Here is an 18,705-nt window from a genome sequence, read left to right as displayed (position 1 = left end):
GTCCCTTGAGAGAGTTGAGGGACCGTCCTAGCTGCAGACCGGACTGTAAAAAAGACAGAAGGGTCGGCAACGAAAATGGCCAAGGAGAATGGCCGAAAGAGCGACACCAGGACAGGAAAATTTTCCAAGTCCTGTGATAGATCTTGACGGAGGAAGACTTACGGGCCCGAGTCATAGTGGAGATGACTTCAGGAGGAATACCAGAAGCCGTCAAAATCCAGGACTCAAGAGCCACGCCGTCAATTTGAGTGCCGCAGAATTCGGGCGGAAAAACGGACCTTGCGAGAGCAGGTCTGGACGGTCCGGAAGATGCCACGGCATCTCCACGGACAGTTGGAGCAGGTCCAGATACCAAGCTCGCCTGGGCCAGTCCGGTGCAATGAGGATGACTCGACGGCCCTCCATTCTGATCTTGCGCAGGACTCTGGGCAAGAGAGCTAGAGGGGGAAACACGTAGGACAGACGAAACTGGGACCAGTCTTGAACCAGAGCGTCCGCGGCGAAGGTCTGAGGATCGTGGGAGCGAACCACGTAAACCGGAACATTGTTGTTGTGACGGGATGCCATTAGGTCCACGTCCGGAGTGCCCCACTTGCGGCAGATTGACTGAAACACTGCTGGGTGCAGGGACCACTCGCCACCGTCCACGGATTGACGGCTGAGATAATCTGCCTCCCAGTTTTCTACGCTAGGGAGGTGGACTGCGGATATGGTGGACCTGGAGTCTTCCGCCCATTGAAGAATGCGTTGGACCTCCAACATTGCCAGGCGGCTACGTGTCCCGCCTTGGTGACTGATGTAGGCAACTGCTGTCGCGTTGTCTGACTGGACTCGAATGTGCCTGCCCGCCAACAGGTGGTGAAAGGCTAGGAGAGCTAGAAGCACAGCTCTGGTTTCCAGCACATTGATTGAAAGGGCTGACTCGGACGGAGTCCAAGTGCCCTGAGCTCTGTGGTGGAGATGTACCGCTCCCCAGCCGGATAGGCTGGCATCCGTGGTGAGAATCACCCAGGACGGAGCCAGGAAGGAGCGCCCTTGGGACAGGGAGAGGGGTCGAAGCCACCACTGAAGAGAGGTCCTGGTCCGTGGCGACAGAGCCACTAACCTCTGTAAGGAGGAAGGCCACTTGTCCCAACAGCGGAGAATGTCCAGCTGCAGAGGACGCAGATGGAACTGGGCAAAGGGAACCGCCTCCATGGAAGCCACCATTTGACCCAGCACCTGCATCAGGCGCCTGAGGGAATAACGGTGGGGCCTCAGGAGAGAGCGCACCGCTAGCCGGAGAGACTGCTGTTTGATTAAGGGCAACTTCACAAGTGCCGGCAAAGTCTCGAACTGCATCCCTAGGTACGTGAGACTCTGGGTCGGAGTCAGAGTAGATTTGGGAAGATTGACAATCCACCCGAATTGGGCTAGGGTGGCGAGAGTGAGCGAAACACTCCGCTGACAGTCTGCGCTGGATGGACCCTTGACCAGAAGGTCGTCCAGATAAGGAAGCACCGCTAACCCCTGGAGGTGCAGGACCGCAATCACTGCCGCCATGACCTTGGTGAATACCAGAGGGGCCATGGCTAACCCAAAGGGGAGAGCCACGAATTGGAAATGATCCTCTCCTATCGCAAAACGTAACCAACGCTGATGTGACACTCCGATTGGCACATGTAGATAGGCATCTCTGATGTCGATGGACGCCAGGAACTCCCCTTGGGTCATAGAGGCAATGACTGATCGCAGAGACTGCATGCGAAAATGCCGCACCCGGACATGCTTGTTGAGAAGCTTGAGATCCAGGATGGGCCGGAAGGTACCGTAATTTTTTGGAAATAGGAAGAGATTTGAGTAAAAACCTCTGAAACGTTCCTGAGCGGGAACTGGGACAATCACTCCGTTTGCCTGCAAGGACGCCACGGCCTGTGAGAAGGCGGCGGCCTTGGAGCAGGGGGGAGTTGAGAGAAAAAATCTGTTTGGAGGGCTGGAAGAGAATTCTATCCTGTAGCCGTGAGATATGATGTCTCTCACCCACTGATCGGAGACCTGCTTTAACCAAGCGTCGTCAAAGTGGGAGAGCCTGCCACCGACTAAGGACGTGGCTGGAGCGGGCCGAGAGTCATGAGGAAGCTGCCTTAGTGGCAGAACCTCCTGCGGTCTTCTGCGGACGCGCTTTTGGGCGCCAGTTGGATTTCTGATCCTTGGCTGAGTTAGCGGACGAGGCGGAAGGCTTAGAGGATGACCAGTTGGAGGAACGAAAGGAACGAAACCTCGATTGATTCCTACCCTGGGCGGGTTTCCTGGTCTTAGTTTGTGGCATGGAAGTACTCTTCCCGCCAGTAGCTTCTTTAATGATTTCATCCAGCTGTTCACCAAACAGCCGTGAACCAGCAAAAGGGAGCCCAGCAAGAAACATCTTGGACGAAGCATCTGCCTTCCACTCTCGAAGCCACAAAATCCTGCGGATAACAAGAGAATTAGCTGAAGCCACCGCAGTGCGGTGAGCAGCCTCTAGCATGGCAGACATGGCATAAGATGAAAAGGCTGAAGCCTGAGCAGTTAAGGTAACCATCTCAGGCATAGATTCCTTGGTGAGGGAATGCATCTCCTCTAGAGAAGCAGAGATGGCTTTAAGAGCCCACACTGCTGCAAAAGTCAGGGAAAACGCGGCCCCCGCAGCTTCGTACACAGATTTGGCCAGAAGGTCAATCTGACGGTCAGTGGAATCCTTAAGTGAGGTGCCGTCAGCCACCGACACAACGGTCCGGGCTGAGAGCCTAGACACCGGAGGGTCTACCTTTGGGGAGTGAGACCACTCCTTGACCACCTCAGGTGGAAATGGAAACCGGTCATCAGAACCACGCTTTGGAAAGCGTTTGTCAGGGCAGGCCCTTGGTTTGGTCACAGCGGTCTGAAAACTGGAGTGGTTAAAGAACACACTCTTCACTCTCTTAGGCGAGGTAAACTGATGTTTTTCTGCCAAAGAGAGTTGCTCCTCTGACACTGGCGGATTGAGATCCAGCACAGAATTAATAGAAGCAATCAAATCACTAAGATCTGAGTCACCCTCAGAGAAATCGATGGGATACATAGCCTCCGAGCCCCCAGTGAGAGCATTCTCCTCATCTTGAGAGTCAGCTCTTGAGACAGAGCCGTGGGATGGGGAGGGGGAGGAAACCCTGCGCCTTCTCTTAGAAGGATGGGGTCTGGGATCAGATGATGAATCCTCCGTGAGCTCTGATGGACGGAGGTCAGAGGATAGGAGTCCTCTGTCAAGAGTATTAGAGGCACCCTGAGAGGGGGGCTGATGCATATTCATCAAAGTCCTGGACAAAAGTCCCATGGACTCAGCAAATGACTGGGATATGGACCTAGAAAAGGACTCTACCCAGGCCGGGCGTTCAATCACAGGTGCAGCAGCAGCCTGAGAGACCACTGGGGGTGAGACTCCAGGCTGTGGCACCGCCAAGTTAGAGCAACCATCACAGTGTGGATAAATGCTCGGCTCAGGCAGCAGGAGCTTACATGCAGTGCATGCAGAATAAAGCTTTGGAGCATTGCTCCTTGTGTGAGACATGCTGCTGGAGTGGGGGCTTTGCAGAGAATGAACCCCAGGGAGAATATACAGAGGTCCACAACCGGAGACCGGCTGTGGCTTAACAGACCGCTGAGCGCGGTGTTGTGTGCCCTCCAGATGCCGAAGCCCGGTCCCCCAGAGCGCAGCACCTCAGCAGAGATGCAGAATGCAGGATGTCCCAGAGCAGAGTGAACTCTGCCTGAGAAATGGAGGGGGCGGGACTAGGGGCGTTCCTATAAAAAAAGAGCGGGAACTGGAGGGCTATAGAGACCTGCCGGGAAGGAGGGACGCCCCAGCAGTGGGGAGTGTCCCTCCCCTGTGTAGAACGGCCGCCGGGAGGAGCCGAACCTGTCCATCTGCATGAGTGACATGCGAGGGCAGGAAAACGAAACTAGGCCTCCGGCGAAGCCGGGGCCTAAATTTAAGCGGCAAGGCCGACAAGCAGGCACCATCGGCGCGGTTCTTAGGCAAAAGCTGGAGAACCCGCCGGAAAAGTTAAAACAATCACATACAGCATACTCTCCCCTTACAATAAAGAACCGGGACCCCCAACATAAACATCTCAGGTACTTAGCTGCTGAGACGCAGGGCCATGTCCCTGGGGATGAGTGCTCCGGTCCAACAGAATCCTCAAGGGGCTGTGGATGGAGACCGGACTCCTGCCAGGCATGGAGACCGTACTGGCTCCCACTTCAAGCCAGAGCCCAGAAGGGATGGTGAAGGAGCGCGGCATGTAAGGCTTCAGCCTTGTAAATCAACCTTAACAACACCGCCGACACAGTGGGGTGAGAAGGGACATGCCGGGAGTCCAGACATGGACCCGCTTTTCTTCAAACTCTTTCCAAAAGTCAAACAATCAGATGAGAATGCATGTGTGGATGTATGACCTCCTGAACACAAAGCGATAAACTGGCTAGGACTGGCTACCAGGGGGTGTATAAGCTCAGTGGGAGGAGCTACACTTTTAAGTGTAGTACTTTGTGTGTCCTCCGGAGGCAGAAGCTAAACACCCATGGTCTGGGTCTCCCAAAGGAACGATAAAGAAAGCTTAATATCTTTGGTACAGAGCACCATTCTGCTAACCTCCTCCCTCTTCCCGTCTATAAATACGTCTGCCAGTTGCCATCTCTTAGCTACTGGAACATTTTTACATTGGTGTGAAGAAAAACTGAGAAATACATTGAGAAGAAATATCAATCATATTCTGAAAATGCTCCAACAGTTTATACTTCCTTACTCTTAGGGAAGGGATAAGTTTTGGATTCTTAGGAGTTCAACCACTAGGTCCCTCACCGATGCAAAGACAGATATAGGATAACTTCGAAAACTGGCACAACCCCTTTAAAAGTGAACCTGTCACCAGATTCCTGCCACCTAATCTGAGACCAGCATATCTTAGGGGCAGAGATCCTGATTCCAGAAATGTGTCACTGACTGGGCTGCTTACTGTAGTTTTGATAAAATGACTGTTTAATCAGCAGTAGATCATTAGAGGACTACTTGGCCTGCTGCCAGGTAGTCCAGCATATTCATGAGCTCTGTATAACTGCTAGATCTGAAGCAGAGAAAACATTGATTTTATCCAAATGACAGCAAACAGCTCAGTAAGTGACATCGCTGGAATCAGGGTCTCTGTCTCTACATTCTGCTGCTCTGAAATGGGGGAGCAAAACCCTGGTGACAAATTCCCTTTAAAGATCGTAGGACGAGATAAACTTTCACTTGTTATGCCCATTCCGCCATTGGTGGTTTGAGGGTTAGGGATTTAAAAGAAAAAAGGGTTTCAGTACCTGCACAGCGAGAGACACAGACATAAGGCGCGAGTCTTTCCGAGGTCGTCCCTTTTTCCTTTTTTCTCCGAGGTCTGCATCTAATTCTGCTTTCCGTTTGGTGAGACACTTGGTTGCATTATTTTTTTCTTCACTGTCGCTACTACTGTCTAATTCCCGCGCCTTTACTTCTTTAGAAACACTATGATCTTTTGGTCTGCTTGAAAAAATGAAAAACAATTTAGCACACATACTGTCAGAATATCAGAGCAGATTCACAATTCAGGTATAAATAGCTAATTTTTGCCACAGAATGCTGTAAATTTTAAGGAAGAAACACACGTTTTTAGGGTCTTTACAATACAAACCTGTCAGCAGCGATCTGGTTTGCATGTGATACTCCTGTTGTCCCTGAGGTGGCTTTTGATCGTTCAGTGAATCGGGAATCAAGTGCTTTCATGGGCTCAATCTTCGGCTGGGCAGAGACACCCGTAGGTGTTGATGGAGTAACGGTAGCGGCATTTACACTGTATGGAATGGATGGAGGACATGGAAATTGTAACAATCTCACAATTAACAGTGCCACAGTTTTCTATTCTAACAAGAACCTACCCCTAAGAAGAACTCAATATGAAATTAAAGAAACAATGGGTTTTCTATACGGTATATAACTATAATTCTATAAAACACCGTACAGAGGTAATTATTTTAAACAGAAAAACATATTAAAGATTATTAATATATTGCAAATAAGAAATATTCTTTGCTAATGGCACCAGTCTTTCATGTAGGTGCTATTTCTTCTGTCCATCCCATACATATGCAGGATTGATCGAAAATCAGTACACTCTAACATAGTATGGTGTGCCGAGCCCAGCAAATTATACCAATGTTCACCTCATATATAGGGCCACCTTTACCCAAGTCTAAATCAAAGGTTTGTGACATCTTCAAAGCGTTAAGTCAACTTTCTGTTTTCCTTCTTGTCGGCTATCGTAAGCTGAAATAACTCTACAGTTAGGTTCACAAATATTTGGCATTGGCCAGATCTTCAGGATTTGGGCTCTGCTTGCCACTATATTTTATTCAAACTGAAACAACTGAGATGCAATTAAAGTGTAAAGTGTAGACTTTCAGGATAATTAAAGGGAACCTGTCAGGAGCAATATGCACCCAGAACCACGAGCATATTTCTAATCCCTGCTAAGAGGCAGTGGCTACACAGAACCAGTCCAGTGAGACAGTAACCCAGGTTCTTGTTCACACCACAGTCTTTATTCCAGACGATAAAGGATTACAGACCTGTACACCCGGGCGCAGCCGTTCCATGTAATATGCAGTCCACAAAATAAGTGTCCAGATACTTCAGTGCTGGCCCGTGTTCACGCCACACAGGCAGCATACATACCACATGTTGCTACACCAGTGTGGACCCCAGAGTGACACCTTGCTGGCTCTGCAGGACTAAGTGTATTTCCCGGACTGGGCAAATTGAAAAACCCGGACTGGAGGGAGAGTTCTGTCCCACTAGCAAACCTACAGAACTCTCCAAAATAAAAGCCTAAACTGGTTTAATTAAACAAAATACTTGGTCAAATATCTTGACCAAGTCCATCCTCTTTATTTTTGTGTTGCACTCACAGCGGTGACTAATTACAAAAGGTTTCACAAGGTCTCCAAGCACATTCTGGGAGATATATAGCGACCTTCATAAATGACACCTGTCACTGCCTCACACTGCCCATAGATAAAGAGATCTTTAGAAAAAGTATTTCTTAAGATCCTTTATGATATACTAATGAGCGCAGCAGGGAATAGTTGAAAGGGCATTAGTTCCTGAGCTCATTCCACCCTCTTAGCATGTTAGCACGCCCACAGGGGTGTACCAACATGGTATTCAATGTCTATTGCCCAGCGTCATCAGCGGTGACGCGCGTACCTGTGTTCGTTGTCATCGCTTCAGAACGCCGGGCTTAAGGTCGAAGTGAATAATCAGAAGTTCTGTCACTTCCGGTTATGCGTACTTTGAAACCGGGTGTACGTGTCCCGGCTTCAGAGAGGTCTAGTGTGCATGACCGGAAGTGCCGGGACTTCTGATCATGCCAACTGACCCTAAGCCCGGCATTCTTAGGCGGTGACAACCAACACAGGTAGGCACGTCACGGCTGATGACGCTGGGGTTTGAACAGCATATTAACACGCCCCTGTGGGCATGCTACCATGCTAAGAGGGCAGAATGAGCGCAGGAACTAACGCCCTTGCGACTATTCCCTGTGCTCATTACAATATTATAAAGGATCTTTAGAAATTCATAAAGAGAGCTTTAGAAAAAGCATGCTAGTGTACAGATTCACTTTAAAGAGGTTGAGCAAAAATATCTCGTGAAAGTTTTAGGAACTGCAACCATTTTTCTACAATGCCTCATTACAGAACTCAAAAGTAATTTGAAGAATTAACTACCAAAAAAAGGGAATTTTGTTTACTTACCGTAAATTCCTTTTCTTCTAGCTCCTATTGGGAGACCCAGACAATTGGGTGTATAGCTTCTGCCTTTGGAGGCCACACAAAGTATTACACTTTTAAAAAAGTGTAACCCCTCCCCTCTGCCTATACACCCTCCCGTGGACCACGGGCTCCTCAGTTTTGGTGCAAAAGCAGGAAGGAGAAAACTTATAAATTGGTCTAGGGTAAATTCAATCCGAAGGATGTTCGGAGAACTGAAGACCATGAACCAAAAGAACAAATCAACATCAACAACATGTGTATACAAAAGAACAACCAGCCCGAAGGGCACAGGGGTGGGTGCTGGGTCTCCCAATAGGAGCTAGAAGAAAAGGAATTTACGGTAAGTAAACAAAATTCCCTTTTTCTTTGTCGCTCCATTGGGAGACCCAGACAATTGGGACATCCAAGAGCAGTCCCTGGGTGGGTAAAAGAATACCACAATAAAAAGAGTTGAAAGCGGCCCCCTCTTACAGGTGGGCAACCGCCGCCTGGAGGACTCGCCTACCTAGACTGGCGTCTGCCGAAGCATAGGTATGCACTTGATAGTGTTTCGTGAAAGTGTGCAGACTAGACCACGTAGCTGCCTGACACACCTGCTGAGCCGTCGCCCGGTGCCCCAATGCCCAGGACGCACCTACAGCTCTGGTAGAATGGGCTTTAGGCCCTGAAGGGAGCGGAAGCCCAGAAGTACGGTAGGCCTCGAGAATCGGTTCCTTGATCCACCGAGCCAAGGTTGACTTGGAGGCCTGAGAGCCCTTACGCTGGTCAGCGACAAGGACAAAGAGCGCGTCAGGACGGCGCAGGGGCGCCGTGCGAGACACGTAGAACCGGAGTGCTCTCACTAGATCCAAAGAGTGCAAATCCTTTTCACACTGGTGATTTGGATTAGGGCAAAAGGAAGGCAAGGAGATATCCTGATTTAGATGAAAAGGGGATACCACCTTAGGGAGAAATTCCGGGACAGGACGCAGAACCACCTTATCCTGGTGGAAAACCAGGAAGGGAGCTTTGCATGACAGCGCTGCAAGCTCAGACACTCTCCGAAGTGACGTGACTGCCACCAAGAAGGCCACTTTCTGCGAAAGACGGGAGAGAGAGACATCCCGCAGCGGCTCAAAAGGCGGCTTTTGAAGCGCCGTCAGGACCCTGTTAAGGTTCCAAGGTTCCAACGGACGTTTGTAAGGTGGGACCATGTGGCAAACCCCCTGCAGGAACGTGCGGACCTGCGAAAGCCTGGCTAGACGCTTTTGAAAAAACACGGAGAGCGCCGATACTTGGCCCTTGAGAGAGCCGAGGGACAAACCCTTGTCCATTCCAGATTGTAGGAATGAAAGGAATGTGGGTAAGGCAAACGGCCATGGAGAAAAACCGTTATCAGAGCACCAGGATAAAAAGATTTGCCAAGACCTGTAATAGATCTTGGCGGACGTTGGCTTCCTGGCTTGTCTCATGGTGGCAATGACATCCTGGGATAACCCTGAAGATGCTAGGAGCCAGGACTCAATGGCCACACAGTCAGGTTGAGGGCCACAGAATTCAGATGGAAAAACGGGCCTTGTGACAGCAAGTCTGGGCGGTCTGGAAGTGCCAACGGTTGACCCACCGTGAGATGCCACAGATCCGGATACCACGACCGCCTCGGCCAGTCTGGAGCGACGAGAATGGCGCGACGGCAGTCGGACCTGATCTTGCGTAGTACCCTGGGCAGCATCGCCAGAGGGGGAAACACATAAGGCAGTCGAAACTGCGACCAATCCTGGACTAAAGCGTCCGCTGCCAGAGCTCTGTGATCCTGAGACCGTGCCATGAAGGCCGGGACCTTGTTGTTGTGTCGTGACGCCATGAGATCGACGTCCGGCATTCCCCAGCGGCGACAGATCTCTCGAAACACGTCTGGGTGAAGAGACCATTCCCCCGCGTCCATGCCCTGACGACTGAGAAAATCTGCTTCCCAGTTTTCCACGCCCGGGATGTGAACTGCGGAGATGGTGGAGCCTGTGACTTCCACCCACTGCAGAATCCGCCGGACTTCCTGGAAGGCTTGACGACTGCGAGTGCCGCCTTGGTGGTTGATGTAGGCGACGGCAGTGGCGTTGTCCGACTGGATTCGGATCTGCCTGCCCTCCAGCCACCGATGGAAAGCCAATAGGGCTAGATATACTGCCCTTATCTCCAGGATATTGATCTGAAAGGACGATTCTATTGGAGTCCAGGTTCCTTGAGCCCTGTGGTGGAGAAAAACCGCTCCCCAACCTGACAGGCTCGCGTTCGTGGTGACCACGGCCCAGGTTGGGGGTAGGAAGGATTTTCCCCGAGACAGAGATGTGGGTAGGAGCCACCACTGAAGTGATGTTTTGGCTGCAAGTGAAAGAGATGTTCTTGTTGAGGGAAGCCGAACTCTTGTCCCATTTGCGAAGAATGTCCCATTGGAGTGGCCGTAGATGGAATTGCGCGAACGGCACTGCCTCCATAGCTGCCACCATCTTCCCCAGGAAGTGCATGAGGAGCCTTACGGGGTGTGACTGACTCCGAAGAAGAGATTGCACCCCCGCCTGCAGAGAAAGCTGTTTGTCCCGCGGTAGCTTGACTAACGCTGTCTGGGTATGAAACTCCATCCCGAGGTAAGTCAGTGATTGGGTCGGCGTCAACTTGGATGTCGGGAAATTGATGATCCACCCGAACTTCTGGAGAGTCGCCAGAGTGACGGTAAGACTTTGTTGACACGCCACCCGAGAAGGGGCCCTGACTAGGAGATCGTCCAAGTAGGGGATCACCGAGTGACCCTGAGAGTGCAGGACCGCCACGACGGATGCCATGACTTTGGTGAAAACCCGTGGGGCTGTCGCCAGGCCGAAGGGCAATGCGACGAACTGGAAGTGTTCGTCCCCGATGGCGAAACGCAGGTAACGCTGATGTTCGAGTGCGATCGGCACATGGAGATAAGCATCCTTGATGTCGATCGATGCTAGGAAGTCTCCTTGTGACATCGAGGCGATGACCGAGCGGAGAGATTCCATCCGAAACCGTCTGGTTCTCACATGTCTGTTGAGCAGCTTGAGGTCCAGAACGGGACGGAATGACCCGTCCTTTTTTGGCACCACGAACAAGTTGGAGTAAAATCCGCGACCACGTTCCTGAAGGGGAACGGGAATCACAACTCCTTCGAACGTTAGAGCGTCCACTGACTGAAAAAGTGCGTCGGCCTATGCGGGGGGTGGGGAGGTTCTGAAGAAACGAGCCGTATGTCGAGAGCTGAACTCTATCCTGTAACCATGAGACAGAATGTCTCTCACCCATCGGTCTTGAACGTGTGGCCACCAGGCGTCTCCAAAGCAGGAGAGCCTGCCACCGACCGAGGATGTGGCTAGGTGAGGCCGAGAGTCATGAGGAGGCCGTCTTGGAGGCAGTGCCTCCTGCGGCCTTTTGGGGGCGTGACTTTGACCGCCACGCATAGGAGTTCCTCTGGCCTTTCTCCGGCCGGTTGGACGAAGAGGATTGGGGCTTGGCAGAGGGACGAAAGGACCGAAACCTCGAGTGGATTTTTCTCTGCTGAGGTCTCTTAGGTTTGGACTGGGGTAAGGAGGAGTCCTTTTCCGAGGATTCCTTAATAATCTCATCCAACCGTTCGCCAAATAAACGGTCGCCAGAAAAAGGCAAACCAGTTAAGAACCTTTTGGAAGCAGAGTCTGCTTTCCATTCGCGCAGCCACATGGCCCTGCGGACTGCCACGGAGTTAGCAGATGCTACAGCCGTAGACTAGCGGAGTCCAGGACGGCGTTCATGGCGTAGGACGAAAAAGCTGATGCCTGAGAGGTCAAGGAAGAAACATGCGGAGCAGAATTCCGCGTGACAGCATTAATCTCAGTCAGACATGCTGAGATTGCTTGGAGAGCCCACACGGCCGCAAAGGCCGGGGCGAAAGACGAGCCCGTGGCCTCAAAAATAGACTTCACCAAGAGCTCTGTCTGTCTGTAAGTGGCATCTTTCAGGGATGAGGCATCGGCAACAGACACAACGGACCTAGCAGCCAATCTAGAGACTGGAGGATCCACCTTGGGAGAGTGTGCCCAGCCCTTAATGACATCAGGTGGAAAGTCATAACGCGTGTCAGTGTGCCGTTTAGCACAGCGCTTGTCTGGGACCGCTCTGGGCTTCTGGACAGCGTCCCTGAAGTTAGAGTGATCAAAAAACGTATTGCGCGTACGTTTGGGGAAACGGAATTGGTGTTTCTCCTGCTGAGAAGCCGACTCCTCTACAGGGGGAGGCAGGGGTGAGAGATCCAACACCTGGTTGATGGATGATATAAGATCATTTATTAAGGTGTCCCCCTCAGGGGTATCAAGGTTAAGGGCGAAGTCAGGGTCAGAGCCCTGAGCTCCCACGTCCGCCTCCTCTTCCTGAGAGTCCTCAAGCTGGGATCCAGAGCAGCGTGAGGAGGCCGGGGAAGAGTCCCAGCGAGGCCGCTTAGCCGGTCTGGGACTGCGATCCGGGCAGGAGTCCTCTGCCTGGGACCTAGGGGCTATCCTGGGAGCGCGCTGCGGCGCGGACCGAGAAGGGCCTGGAGGAGACAAACTAACAGGGGCCGGGGCCTGTGAAGGGTCCGGTCTGGACTGCAATGCCTCAAGGAGCTTAGATGACCATTTGTCCATAGACTGTGCAATGGATTGAGAAAGTGACAGAGTTTCTCAGCGAAAGAGGCCAACGACGGTGACTCTGTCCCTGCAGCCTGCTCAGGGGGAGCGGGGGGGTCTACATGAGCCGAGGGGCCCACAAGTGCCCTAGGCTCCGGCTGAGCAAGCGTGGCAGGAGTCGAGCATTGATCACAGTGATCCTCCTTGTGGACGACATGCTGTAAGCAATAAGTGTCCCTTAGGAGAGCGACCACTGAGGGTATATGGGAAAGGGTTATACAGCCGTTCCGAATATATATAATATTTATATATATATATATATATATATATATATATATTATATTATATATATATATATATATATATATATATATATATATATATATATATATAAATATAATCGGCACCCTAGGGGTACCAGCACCGGGTGACCGGTGCGGCTTACCAACGGCTGGTGTCCTCCCTGTCGTGGGTCCCCCGAAGCTGTAGAGCTGTGCAGCTGCAGCATACACCGGCAGAATGCCAAACATGGCCGCCGGAGCTCTCAAGGGGGGAGTGGAGCCATGGGCGGCGCCGGCAAAAGGCGGGAATCTGGAGGCCCCATAGTGGTCAAAGAGAGGGGAGGGGAGACATGCAAAGATGCTCCAGCCCTCTGTCGGTAATCCCGCCCTTACCCCTGACAGGCAGGCCCGGGGGCGGGATTTTTCGCGACTAGGCCGCAATGAAGCCGGGGACTAAATTTAAGGCCGCGCCCGACAAGCAGGCACGGTCGGCGCGGAAGTCCGCCGAAAGGACAACGGACTGAACTACCGCGGCTTCCGGGGGGAAGGTGCGACCCTCCCTGTACAGTCCCCACATGAGGATATAGAGTACCTTCAAGTTGCAGGGCCCGGTCCCTGGGGGTGAAGAAGCTCCGGTCCGGCAGGTTCCACCAGGGGCTGCGGATGGAGCACGGTCCCAGCATATGGATGACCGCTCAGGATCCCACTTCTCCCAGAGCCGCATAAGGGATGGTGAAGGAGATGGCATGTGGCTCCAGCCTCCGTACCCGCAATGGGTACCTTAACCTTAACAGCACCGCCGACATAGTGGGGTGAGAAGGGAACATGCCGGGGGCCCCCATCGGGGCCCTCTTTTCTTCCATCCGACATAACTATGTATGAGAATGCATGAGTGGATGTGTGCCTCCTTCCACACAAAGCATAAAACTGAGGAGCCCGTGGTCCACGGGAGGGTGTATAGGCAGAGGGGAGGGGTTACACTTTTTTAAAAGTGTAATACTTTGTGTGGCCTCCAGAGGCAGAAGCTATACACCCAATTGTCTGGGTCTCCCAATGGAGCGACAAAGAAATAAAATATTAATTTTTAATACTTTGTAGAGAATCCTTTGCAGGCAATGAATGCCTCAAGTTATGGACGACACCAGACGTTGGTTTCCTCCCGTGGGATGCTTTGCTAAGCCTTTACACCAGCTGATTTCAGTTGTTCATTGTTTGTGGGTCTTTCTGCTGTAAGCATTGTCTTGAGCATGTGAAATGCAACTCCATGGGGTAGAGATCTGGTGACTGACTTGTCCATTGCACAATATTCCACTATTTTCCCTTAAATTTCAGGTTTGCTTTCACAGTATGTTTTGGCTCATTGTTTAGCTGTACAGTGAAGGGCGAACTAATCAACTTTGCTGCATTTGGTTGAATGTGAGCAGAACGTATAGCCCTGTACACTACAAAATTCATCCGGCTGCTTCTGTCTTCAGTCACATCATCAAAAACAGAGAATTTTGTTTACTTACCGTAAATTCTTTTTCTTATAGTTCCGACATGGGAGACCCAGACCATGGGTGTATAGCTTCTGCCTCCGGAGGACACACAAAGTACTACACTAAAAAGTGTAGCTCCTCCCTCCGAGCATATGAACCCCCTGGATAACCAAATCTAGCCAGTTTAGTGCAAAAGCTGAAGGAGGACATCCACCCACAAGTAGAGACAGTGCAAAACCCGGAACAACCGGAACCTCTGTCTACAACAACAGCCGGTGAAAACACACGGAACAAGAAACTGCCAACAGGCAACAGGGAGGGTGCTGGGTCTCCCAATACGGAACTATAAGAAAAAGAATTTACGGTAAGTAAACAATATTCTCTTTCTTCATCGTTCCTTATGGGAGACCCAGACCATGGGACGTCTCAAAGCAGTCCATGGGTGGGAAATAAACAGAAAACTGAGAAGTAGGCAAAACCTAACTTCACAAATGGGCGACAGCCGCCTGAAGGATGCGTCTGCCCAAGCTCGCATCTGCCGAAGCATGAGCATGCACTTGGTAGTGCTTCGAAAAGGTGTGCAGACTAGACCAAGTGGCAGCCTAACAGACCTGCTGAGCCATAGCCTGGTGCCTGAAAGCCCAAGAGGCACCGACAGCTCTGGTCGAATGCGCCTTGATCCCCGGCGGGGGAGGCACCTGAGTGCACTGGTAGGCATCGGATATGGCCGACCTAATCCAACGAGCTAGGGTTGGTTTAGAAGCCGAGAGACCCTTGCGCTGACCTGTGGTCAGCACAAAAAGAGAGGTGCACCGCCTAAGAACAGCGGTGCGTGACACATAGATCCGGAGCGCCCGCACCAGATCTAAAGTATGCAACGCTTTCTCAAAGCGATGCACAGGAGCCGGACAAAAGGAAGGCAATGAAATGTCCTGGTTAAGGTGGAAAGGAGACACCACCTTAGGGAGAAAGTCCGGAGTCGGACGGAGAACCACCTTGTCTTGGTGAAAAACCAAAAAAGGTGACTCCGAAGAGAGCGCAGCCAAATCAGAGACTCTCCTGAGAGAAGTTATGGCCACCAGAAAAACGACCTTCTGTGAAAGTCGAAACAAAGAAACCTCCCTAAGAGGCTCAAAGGGGGGTTTCTGTAAGGCCGTGAGGACCAGATTAAGGTCCCAGGGATCCAAAGGCCGCCGGTAAGGTGGAATGATGTGAGATGCGCCCTGCATGAAGGTGCGCACCTGGGCCAATCGGGCGATACGCCGCTGGAACAACACTGACAGCGCCGAGACCTGTCCCTTAAGGGAATTGAGGGATAGTCCTAGCTGCAGACCGGACTGTAGAAAGGACAGGATGGTCGGCAAGGAAAAAGGCCAAGGGGCATGCCCGGAAGAACGACACCAGGACAGGAAAATTCTCCAAGTCCTGTGGTAAATCTTGGCCGAGGAAGACTTCCGAGCCTGAGTCATAGTGGAGATGACTTCGGGAGGAATGCCGGAAGCCGTCAGGATCCAGGACTCAAGAGCCACGCCGTCAATCTGAGAGCCGCAGAATTCTGGCGGAAAAACAGACCTTGTGAGAGAAGGTCTGGGCGGTCCGGGAGATGCCACGGCACCTCTACGGACAGACGGAGCAGGTCTGGGTACCAAGCTCGCCTGGGCCAGTCTGGAGCAATGAGTATGACCCGACGGCCCTCCATTCTGATCTTGCGCAGGACTCTGGGCAAGAGAGCTAGAGGGGGAAACACGTAAGACAGACGGAACTGGGACCAATCCTGAAACAGCGCGTCCGCTGCAAAGGCCTGAGGATCGTGGGAGCGGGCCACGTAAACCGGGACCTTGTTGTTGTGCCGGGATGCCATTAGATCCACTTCCGGAGTGCCCCACTTGCGGCAGATCGACCGGAACACTGCCGGATGCAGAGCCCACTCGCCGCTGTCCACGGTTTGACGGCTGAGATAATCTGCCTCCCAGTTTTCTTCGCCTGGGATGTGGACTGCGGATATGGTGGACTTGGAGTCCTCCGTCCACTGAAGGATGCGTTGAATCTCCAACATTGCCAGGCGGCTGCGAGTCCCGCCCTGGTGATTGATGTAGGCAACTGCTGTCGCGTTGTCTGACTGGACTCGAATGTGCTTGCCCGCCAACAGGTGGTGAAAGGCTACGAGAGCTAGAAGCACAGCTCTGATCTCCAGCACATTGATCGAGAGGGCTGATTCGGACGGAGTCCAAGTGCCCTGTGCTCGGTGGTGGAGAAATACTGCTCCCCAGCCGGATAGACTGGCATCCGTGGTGAGAATCACCCAGGACGGGATCAGGAAGGAGTGTCCCTGAGACAGAGAGAGGGGCCGAAGCCACCACTGAAGAGAGCTCTTGGTCTGTGGCGACAGAGCCACCAACTTGTGCAAGGAAGAAGTCCGCTTGTCCCAACAGCGGAGAATGTCCAGCTGCAGAGGGCGCAGATGGAACTGGGCAAAGGGAACCGCTTCCATTCCAACGCTTTAAAATCAAAAATCATATGAGAATGCATGTGTGCCTCCTGAACACAAAGCATTGAACTGGCTAGATTTGGTTATCCAGGGGGTGTATATGCTCGGAGGGAGGAGCTACACTTTTTAGTGTAGTACTTTGTGTGTCCTCCGAAGGCAGAAGCTATACACCCATGGTCTGGGTCTCCCATAAGGAACGATGAAGAAACACTAGTTCCCCAGTGCCATTGAAAGCCATACATGCCCATGACATCATACTACCTCCACCATTATAAAGGATGTGCTGTGCTTTGGATCATGAGCCGTTACAAGCCTTCTCCATACTTTCTATTTCCAATCATTCAGGTTAATCTTCGTTACATCTATCCAAAGAAGGGAATTTTGTTTACTTACCGTAAATTCCTTTTCTTCTAGCTCTAATTGGGAGACCCAGACAATTGGGTGTATAGCTACTGCCTCCGGAGGCCACACAAAGTATTACACTTAAAAGTGTAAGGCCCCTCCCCTTCTGCCTATACACCCCCCGTGGGATCACGGGCTCCTCAGTTTTAGTGCAAAAGCAAGAAGGAGGAAAGCCAATAAACTGGTTTAAAGCAAATTCAATCCGAAGGAATATCGGAGAACTGAAACCATTCAACATGAACAACATGTATATACAAAAAAACAGGGGCGGGTGCTGGGTCTCCCAATTAGAGCTAGAAGAAAAGGAATTTACGGTAAGTAAACAAAATTCCCTTCTTCTTTGTCGCTCTATTGGGAGACCCAGACAATTGGGATGTCCAAAAGCAATCCCTGGGTGGGTAAATAATACCTCGTAGTAGAGCCGTAAAACGGCCCCATCCTACAAGTGGGCAACTGCCGCCTGAAGGACTCGTCTGCCTATGCTGGCATCCGCCGAAGCATAGGCATGCACCTGATAGTGTTTCGTGAAAGTGTGGAGGCTGGACCAGGTAGCCGCCTGACACACATGCTGAGCCGTAGCCTGGTGCCTTTAAAGCCCAGGACGCACCCACAGCTCTGGTAGAATGGGCCTTCAGCCCTGAGGGAACCGTAAGCCCCGCAGAACGATAAGCTCGAGAATTGGTTCCTTGATCCACCGAGCCGGGCTTGATTTGGAAGCCTGCGACCCTTTACGCTGGCTAGCGACAAGGACAAGAATGCATCCGAGCGGCGCAGGGGCGCCGTACGAGAAATGTAGGGTCTGAGTGCTCTCACCAGATATAATCAAGTGCAAATCCTTTTCACATTGGTGAACTGGATGAGGACAAACAGAGGGTACGGGGATACCCTGATTGAGATGAAAGGGGGGAAACCACCTTAGAGATAAATTCCGGAACCGGACGCAGAACCCCTTGACCTGGTGAGACACCGGGAAGGGGGCCTTGCACGACAATGCTGCCCGGACAGACACTCTCCGAAGTGAAGTGACTGCCACAAGGAAAACCACTTTCTGCGAAAGGCGTGAGAGGGAAAAAACTCTCATAGGCTCGAATGGTGGTTTCTGAAGAACCATCAGCACTCTGTTCAAATCACAGGGTTCTAACAGTCGTTTGTAAGGAGGGACTAATCGGCAAACCCCCTGCAGGAACGTGCGTACCTGAGGAAGTGTTGCTAGGCGCTTCTGAGAAAATACAGAGAGCGCTGAGATTTGTCCCTTAAGGGAGCCGAGCGACAAACCTTTTTCCAAACCGGATTGCAGGAAGGAAAGAAAGTAGGCAAGGCAAATGGCCAGGGAGAAACTCCCTGAGCAGAGCACCAAGATAAGAATATCTTCCACGTTCTGTGGTAGATCTTGGAAGATGTGGGTTTTCTGGCCTGTCTCATAGTGGTAATGACCTCTTGAGATAACCCTGCAGATGCTGGGATCCAGGACTCAATGGCCACACCGTCAGGTTGAGGGCCGCAGAATTCAGATGGAAAAACGGCCCTTGAGACAGCAAGTCTGGTCGGTCTGGTAGAGCCCACGGTTGGCCTACCGCGAGATGCCA

The 18,705-nt window shown here is 51.7% G+C and overlaps 1 protein-coding gene across 2 annotated transcripts in view; it reads right to left on the bottom strand.

Annotated features, from left to right (window-relative positions):
• Positions 1-18,705, bottom strand: part of HIRA (histone cell cycle regulator) — a 127,068-nt gene that overhangs the window by 65,981 nt on the left and 42,382 nt on the right. Inside the window, exons 15-16 of one of the 2 annotated variants that reach the window (XM_075321188.1) lie at positions 5,703-5,861; positions 5,356-5,554 (exon numbers count right to left, since the gene is read on the bottom strand). In XM_075321188.1, coding sequence (XP_075177303.1) covers positions 5,356-5,554; positions 5,703-5,861 — 358 coding nt within the window. The remainder of the gene's footprint in view (positions 1-5,355; positions 5,555-5,702; positions 5,862-18,705) is intronic. The other variant, XM_075321195.1, reaches the window with a different exon arrangement.

Source organism: Anomaloglossus baeobatrachus, chromosome 1 (genome assembly GCF_048569485.1).
Source record: "Anomaloglossus baeobatrachus isolate aAnoBae1 chromosome 1, aAnoBae1.hap1, whole genome shotgun sequence".
NCBI classification, from domain to species: domain Eukaryota; kingdom Metazoa; phylum Chordata; class Amphibia; order Anura; family Aromobatidae; genus Anomaloglossus; species Anomaloglossus baeobatrachus.
This window is presented reverse-complemented; position numbering and strand designations above follow the sequence as displayed.